The sequence below is a fragment of the Orycteropus afer genome, unplaced genomic scaffold (genome assembly GCF_000298275.1).
Source record: "Orycteropus afer afer isolate SDZICR_OR568_19922 unplaced genomic scaffold, OryAfe1.0 scaffold00113, whole genome shotgun sequence".
NCBI classification, from domain to species: Eukaryota; Metazoa; Chordata; class Mammalia; order Tubulidentata; family Orycteropodidae; genus Orycteropus; species Orycteropus afer.
In genome coordinates this window covers 1,370,092-1,378,548 of record NW_006921700.1, presented here as the reverse complement: position 1 = coordinate 1,378,548, position 8,457 = coordinate 1,370,092, and the positions used below count along the sequence as shown (strand labels likewise).

The window sequence follows — 8,457 nt, the reverse complement described above, 5'->3', positions numbered from 1 at the left end:
GGAAGTTTCTATTAACATTGCTATTAAAGTAAGTCATAATCTATTTCTTCTCATAAATGTTAATGATTTTGTTACTTACAGGTAATGCCAGTATAGTAGAAATATATTAAACACTGATATTTTGGGTTTGCAGCTGTCTAGCCTTTTTCCACTATGAACAATGTCCATACTCACACATGCACAGTCCCCTGTGCCTGTTTGATCATCGTTTTCACACTGTGTTTTCTACTTCATACATTATAAACCTTTTCCCATGTAAGTCAGTAGTTATTCTCACTATCCTCACTAATGTTGCATGGTATTATCTTTGTTGTTAAACTATAATTTGTTTAACAATTTCTGTATTTGGACATTTCCGTATTTTTAGTTTTTATGGTTAGAAATAATGCTCTCATGAACTTCCTTAGAGGTAAATATTCATGGGCATGTGTGGTTATTGTTTCTAAAGATAAATTCCTAATGGCAAGAACTGAAGGTATTAATGTGCTTAAGGCTTCTGATGTGTGTGTGTGTGTGTGTGTGTATACATATATACACACATACACATACACGTATTGCCAAATGTCTCTTTAGAAAAAAAGGTACTGACTTACATTGTACCAGTTAGGTATGAGTATATTTGTTTTCCCACACCTTGCTAAATACTTAAAGCTATTTTTTTAAAAAATCTTGCATATTTAATAGGTGAAAATTATCTATCATTTTTATTTAAAGCATTTATTTTGTTTTTAGTTAGATTGAATAATTTTTTGTATTTCTTGTGTAAAGTGCCTATTCATGATCTTTGCTCATTATTAAATAGGATATTTGTCCTTATACCTTTTTTCCCCCCCTCAACCTATATAGGAATTTTCCTTCCCCTCCTCTCCCATCCCTGGTAACCAACAAAGAAAGTTTCCTTCCATGTGTAAATCTTACCTTGACTTTTTACAATAGTGGACTAATACGGTATTTGTCCTCTGTGATTGACTTATTTCACTCAGCAAACATCCTCTAAGTTCATCCACATCGTATGGTGTTTTGCAGATTCTACATTATTCTTTAATATTGCATTGTATTCCATTGTGTGTATGTACCGTAGTTTGGTTATTCATTCCTCCATTGATTGATGGGCACTTAGTTTGTTTCCATCTTTTTGCTATTGTGAATAGTGTTGTGATGAACATGGGTGTCCTGGCTCTCACTTCTTTAGGATATATAACTAGTAATGAGATTGCTGGATCAAAATGGTATTTCTGTTTTCAACTTTTTAAGGAAACGCCACACATATTTCCACAGTGGTTGTATCATTTTATGGTCTCACCAGCTGTGTCTGAGAGTCCCAGTCTCTCCACATCCTCACCAATGTTTGTTATTTTCTGTCTTGTTGAACCTTACTATCAGTGCTGGAGTGAGATAGTAGCTCATTGTTGTTTTGATTTGCATCTCTCTAATGGCTAATGATCATGAACATTTCTTCATGTGTTTGCTGGCTGCCTCAATATCCTCTTTGGTGAAGTGTCTGTTCATGTCTTTATGCCCATTTATTAATTGGATTGTTTATCTTTTTACTACTGAGGTGTTAGAATTTTCTATAAATTTTCGAGATAAATCCTTTGTCAGATATGTCATTGCTTAATATTTTTTCACAACCTATGGGTTCTCTTCATACTCTTTTGGAGAAGTCTTCTGATGCACATAAGAATTTAATTTTTAAAAGGTCCCAATCATCTAGTTTATCTTTTGCTGTTCGTGTATTTTGGGTTATACTTGATAGTCTATTTATGCCATGAATTAGGGCCCCTAAGTTTTCTTTGATGAACTTTATAGTTTTGGGTTTCATGTTGAAGTCTTTGATCCATCTGGAGTTAGTTTTTTTGTATGGCGTGAGGTAAGGATCTTGTTTCATTTTTCTGCAAATAGATATCCAGTTTTGCCAGCACCTCCTTACACTCTCTAGTATTGACTTATAAGGCCTTTTTATATAGTCAGGGTAGTGGTCCTTCTGTTACGTTACAGATTTTTCATTTATCGTTTATGTTAACTTTATGAGATTTTTTTGTCATGCCACTCTTTAAAAGTTTATTTTATTGACTTTTTCTCACTTTTTATGAATTTTAAGATGTCCTTCGACTTAAAAATACATCCACCTGCGTAATACATAATAGCATACAATTTTTTAATCCCTTTGAGATTATTTTAATGATACAAGACAGGGAAACTTTTTTTTCTGAGTAGTGAACAAGTTGCCCCAGCACTGTGTATTGATTAACCCATCTGTTCTTATCAACAGATTGGCATGCTATTATATATTTATATATAAAAGAGTGAGTGAGTGAATGTGTGTGTGTGTGTACTTGATCTACTCCTATCTTATTTTGATAGTTACTGCATTGGAGAGTTATGAGCATTATTTCAGTGCTCATAAACTATGCAAAGATTGGCGATGGGAAAAGCATGATATGTTTGTTGTTGTTGTTATGTGCCGTCCAGTCGGCCCTGACTCATAGCGACCCCTCCTTGGGTTTCTGAGGCAGTATCACTACAGAAGTAGGATTGCCCAACCTTCCTTCCAAGGAGTGGCTGGTGGGTTTGAACCGCCAGCCGTCTGGTTAGCAGGCAAGTGTCTTAGCCACTATGCTACCAGAGCTCCTATGTTTAGAGAATAACAAATCCAGTTTACCTGGGGTCTAAGGTCTGAGTAGGAAAGTAGGATAAGAAAAGATTTGAAAGTTACATTAAGGGCAGCTTGCCCAGATGGACAAATGTCAGACCAAGGATTCTGAGTGCCTTCCTATTGCAAAACAGTTGAGGATTTTAGATCCCAGACCGGGATGAATAGAGCTCAACTGTAGGATTTAGAGAGTGATACTACAGATAGGGGAGATTTTGGAAGATACCATTTAGTTACAAGATTACTCATTAGTGTGTCCAAAAGGAAGGTCACACATGAGGTTAAAGAAGGAGACCTCTGGCTGTCAGGGCTGTAGAATCGTAGACCCAGGATCATGTCTCCTCCTCTTCCCCAGGGGCGGAGAGTGCTGCTTCTCCACCTGCTTAAGACTTTCCTTTTAAGGACCACAGGAGAGAAGGGTTAGGAAAGTCATAAGGGACCAGGCCGGGGCAGGGGGTGCAGACTTTTGCCTGTCCCTGCCCTAACCTGTAGCTGCTGGTCATTGCCATGTAGCTCCATGAGCAGGAGAGTTTGCTGTACTTGTGGTCCCCATACAGCCACCAGTCACTTCCTGCATGACTGAAGGGAGCCCTCTCTGATATCATGGCTTGACCTCAGTCTTTTTTGTGGACACCACAGACTTATTGAGATCTTACTGTATCCTGTGAAAAAGTTTTTCATGCTACTCATTTTACATATGAAAACACTGTCCTCATCACTAATCCTGGTGTGTGGCCTGGCTGCAAAGGTCAAGAATCCTCAGACCAGTTGGGGAGGTAATCTAGCTTAGCGATTTAGTTTAGGGCTGGACTCCAGAATCAGATGCTTTGGGTTTGAAACACAGCTCTCACTTTAATACCCTGGCAGGTTATTTAAACTCCTTGTACTCAGTATTGTCATACGTAAGATGGGAATAATCATAGATACAGGTTCTTGTGAGTGTTGTTGGATACCCATGGCAAGCACATAGACAAAGCCCGGCGCTCATCAATGGGGAGTTGTCATGTGCAAACTCTAGCCCCAGCTTTACTTGACGTTAAAGTTCTAGGGTCTTAACACCTCATCTGTAATAATTTCTGTATCTTTAGACCCAAATTCTAGGAAAGAAAACGTCAGTCTTACCTTGAGTTCAGTCTTCACCACGGCTTAGTCAGCTGTGCCTAGGAAGTAGAGGGCCCTAGACATACACAGCCCCGTGGGCTGCCCTCTCAGCAGGGCTCTGAGGAAGGACAGGAGCTGGCAGGCTGCCTGAGTGGGTCTGCTCGACTGACCCGTCTAGAGCCTAGAATTGTCTGTGGGTTTGAAATACTAGGAAAATGATAGTAATTCTCTTTGGTGGGGGGTGACTTTAAAACATGTCAAACTTGTGGTGAGATTGCAGATGATTTTTATTTTACAGGGTTCCCTCACTATCTGAAAGTAGAGTGTTCCTACAAAAGCTTTCGTAAGCCAAAACGGCATAAAAGCAAAGAAGCAATTACCATTAATTTATATGGGAAAAATTTTCAAGCATTCCCAGAGCCCAAAAAATCACCAATTACACAAATCAGACCAGGTAACACATAGAACCTAGATTAGTACTAACATGTAATGTGCACAGACATGGTTCAAGGCTCTGGTGGCTTGGTGCTGAGATGCTGAGTGTAGTTCCCGGGTAAGGAGCTTGGCGACATCTGTCTCACTGCTCAGGTCCAGCATTGCCTCTTTTCTGGCTCCCTGCCAGGCAAATGCTGCATGCTAGTTTCGTTTTTCACCTTTTTTGATAAAAGCCAAAATCCTCTGGATTTCTTTCGGTTAAGGAAAACAGGTACTAATGTAGGTCTTTCGTAAAAGTGAAGTGACATAAAGCAAACTTTCCAAAAGCAGAGGACACCTGTATTTTTTAGACTGCATGTACTTTCTGAACTTTTTTAAATGACTCAAAGTAATACTATTCATCATTTAAAAAAATGCCGTTCTTCTCAGCTCCCCATCTATATTGTACTAGTGTTTCTCTGTAGTAGGGTAATACTTGGAGCCTGCACAGCCATCTTCTTTACTTTTCAGGTTATAGAATATCTGTATGCTAAGAAGATGGCTTTCCGACACCCAGAGCCTGAAGACAAGGCCAAGTACGTTAGAGAGAGAATATGGCGGAGTGAATACGAGTCCCTGCTGCCAGATGTGTACGAGTGGCCGGAATCCGCGTCAAAACCTCCCCAGATCGTGGACTAGAGGTGCTCCTGCTGCCGATGCTTTCCATGCTTCAGGGAACCCCTGTTTTTTAGACATAAATAATGTTCTCAAATTGATGGCCTTTCTCTGTTTTAATCTTCCCCCACACTTGCTTGTCTTGTTTTTGCCCATGAAGCCGCATGCCTTTTGGAAGTAGATGTGTTGACTGTGTTGCTGATGCCCACCAGCACCTGTCTGTCAAACACTGGTCACAGTTTAATTCTGCCGTGTAGCCCCCCGCCCCTCCTCAGAGAGATGTGAAAAGTGTGTCTGTGAATGTCTGCACTTCTGTTCTTGTTCGCTCTTTCCAGAGTATTTGCTGTTTACCCTGACAGCAGGTAGTCATCTTTTCTCACCCAATTCTTTTAGGGTTACTAAAACAGAAACCCATCCCTGTGGAGATGAATACAAAATGTTGAGAAGCCAAATTTGTCCAATTTCTAAGGGAAAATTATTGTCAGTTTCTAAATATGTTCTTTCATTTCTGCTTCATTCTACCTTCCTGCTCTTAAGTTCCTTTATACTAGACAGATCTAGGGAAATATGAAAAATGTGTCCTATTATTTTCTGCAACTAAATTCCCATACCACTGTGAAAAAAAAAAATGGGAACTACTGCTGCCTTTAGACAAGCAAAAGTCAGTTTCAACAGTGTATAAAATCATAGTGTAACTTTTTTATTTGATAAAAGTAGTATCTTAAATTTAATTAGTTCAGTTATGCTATTTTGTTGCCCAAATGAAAATACAGTTTGCTTATTTTGAAAAACATACTTTTATTTTCTTTATTTCTGGATGATTCTAAGGATGGGGTACAGCTTGCCTAATGCATAAATTATGACTAACATGACATGATTTTTTTAACATATCTACATGAATTGTATTACCTGGAGAAGCACACTCTTCTTCCAGCAGTGGTGTTCTTTATGACTTGAGGTAATTTTGGAATGTTCCTGTCATACATTCCTTTGACTATCATTAGTTAGTGACAGTTCTTTTTCTGACCTAGAGCTAAGTGAGAATGAATAAAGTAGGTATTCAGCCAAGAAATAACCATTTTGAATCCCAGTGACATGGGAAATAATTGGCTAATGACACTAGTGTTCGTGTGTAGCTTACGTAATTGGAGAGTTCTGAGGGAAAATCCAAAAGCATTTTGTGAAATAGTAGTGCTATGAGGGAACAAAACTTTGCAGTGCTCATTCTAGAACATGAACAATACAAAATTACGCATAGTTACCTATCAGCGTGCACATTCTTTGATTTCTCTCTCCACAGTCATCAGTATGTTAGAAGGTGACGTGTTCTGTGAGGGCAAAGGGACTCTTCATGTTTTTGTTCCCCATTTTCTGCCTGTAGACGGACATTGATTCATGGTAATTCCAAATACAATTTAACATTTCAAGAATGTTCCAAATGCTGCCACCATATGGAGTGAAAATGCAACTGGTCAGTCCACTTAATTGATGAATAGTAAGAGTCTGTTTCATAAAATAACCAATTAAGGCATAATTTGTTTCTTTTTTATTTAATGAATGATAAAAGGTTTATGTTTCTCGTGTTCCTCTCATTCAGAAGAAATCACCACTAAAAATACCCGCCATGTGAAGTCTTGATTTTGGTTTGTTACAGGTCCTTCTTGTTGTATGCTACTGTGTTGGTTCCTACTCATTGGGACACTGTAGGACAGGGCTGAACTTCCCCATAGGGTTCCCTGGGCTGTAGTCTTTATGAAAGCAGACTGCCAGGTCTTTCCTCCATTGGGGAAATATTTTAAGATTTAAGCTAAGAATACAGGCAACAACTGTCAGCATTGAGGGAGTAGGATGGGTGAGACATACTGGCATCAAACTGAAAAAGAGACTAAACCATGTTGGCCTTCTGTGGAGACTTTTACCTAGCAAGAAGTAATTTCAAAACATAGCAATGGAGAGTCACCTTCATTATTTTGAATACAGAAAGATTCTGTAAACTGGTATGTCAGAAATTATTTAATAGGAAAAAGTGAAAATACCTATTTTTCTCATCTGGCCCTAGCACTTGTGTTGTTGTTGTTATTGCCGCCAATTCAGACCCAACTCATAGCGAGCCCTCCTTGGGTTTCTGAGGTGGTCTCACTACAGAAGTAGATTGCCCCATCTTCCTTCCAAAGAGTGGCTGGTAGGTTTGAACCGCCAGCCTTTTGGTTAGCAGTCAGATGCCTTAGGCACTACACCACCAGAGCTCCTTTAGTGTGAAGCAAATCAGATAACTAGCAAAGGTAAGGAGTCCCTGTGTGATGTGAACAGTTGGTGCACTTGCCTGCTAACTGAAAGGTTAGAGGTGTGAGCCCGCCCAAAGGTGCCTTGGAAGAAAGTCCCGGTGATTCACTTCCAAAACATCAGCCCTTTAACACCCTGTGAGCACAGTTCTGCTCTAACACACCTGAGGTCGTCATGGGTTGGAGTCAATGCAACGGCAACTGAGGGGAAGAAAGTGAAGATAAAGCTAGTTAAGTGTAATGGGAAAGTTGTCACAATTTTGGTTAAAATATTTTTAAAGGATAGATTCTTAACCTGAAGGCTGCCTCAAGTTAATCTGTGACGCTTCTTTAAAACACAGATGCAACTGCTCCCCTCCTTCCCGGCTCACTGGCTCACCTTTGATTCTGAGGCATACACTTCCCTTACCCCCCCAGTCACTGCCTTAAAACAGACCTGAGAGCATCTGAAAGCTACCAGATTCCTGGGCTCTAGTCCCAGAGACTGGTTGGTTCGGTGGGGCCGCAGTGGGGCCTGAGAACCTGCATTTCTCACGCTCCCAGCTGATGCCTGTGCTCCTGGTACACAGAACACAGAGTGGCCTTCTTCCCAAGTGTTGAGTGTGATGTGCAATAAATTTCATGTTGTAAATTACATGATTTGTATGAGAAAGATCAACTGAAATTATGTTCTTGCACAGAACCGTTTTTACCTAGTTTAGTTTTTATAGGAAGTTTCTAAGAACAAAAATAATACAGAGCTTTTAAACATTTTATGAAAACACCTAGTTTGTTCTGTAACTAGAATACTGTTCAATTCTACATTACAGAGGTTTTTTAAGTTCTTAATACCGAACCAGTATTTTTCGTTTGTAAAAGATTAGCTATCAAAGAGATACTTGTTTATTATTTTTGATGACATGACTTCCTCCTTTGACCCTTCTCTAAATTATCAGCCTCCTGAAGAAATAGGATTCTACATTTTTGCAAAAGAGTTGCCTATGAATTAAGACCAAAGAATAGCAGGTGTGCTATATTAGTTCTTGCTGTCAGGTAAGTGACAAAGGTGGCCCAGGGCAGATGGCATGGGAGTGGAGGAAGCCTTGCTGTAGGAAAACAACTGTCATCCAAATGCCCGTGTTGCTTTTTTCCACAGGCCCATTTAATGTATCCCTCAAGGATTATCCTCCTTTTAAACAGGTCCAGGGTTCTGTTGAATTCACCAACATGGACTTGGCTCTGTTGAACATACATAGTACTTAAGAACGTTGATGTGACTCTCAAAGCTCCCAGCTAGGATTCCGTTTAAAAGGGAAGAATGAAATAGCACCAATATAATATTCCATTCAAGAC

The 8,457-nt window shown here is 39.5% G+C and overlaps 1 protein-coding gene across 1 annotated transcript in view; it reads left to right on the top strand.

Moving 5' to 3' along the window:
- The window catches only part of ME2 (malic enzyme 2), a 68,875-nt gene extending 64,008 nt beyond the window's left edge, over positions 1-4,867 (top strand). The window contains exons 14-15 of the mRNA XM_007943850.2: positions 6-28; positions 4,700-4,867. Coding sequence (XP_007942041.1) covers positions 6-28; positions 4,700-4,867 — 191 coding nt within the window. The remainder of the gene's footprint in view (positions 1-5; positions 29-4,699) is intronic.
- The last annotated feature ends 3,590 nt before the right edge of the window (positions 4,868-8,457 follow it).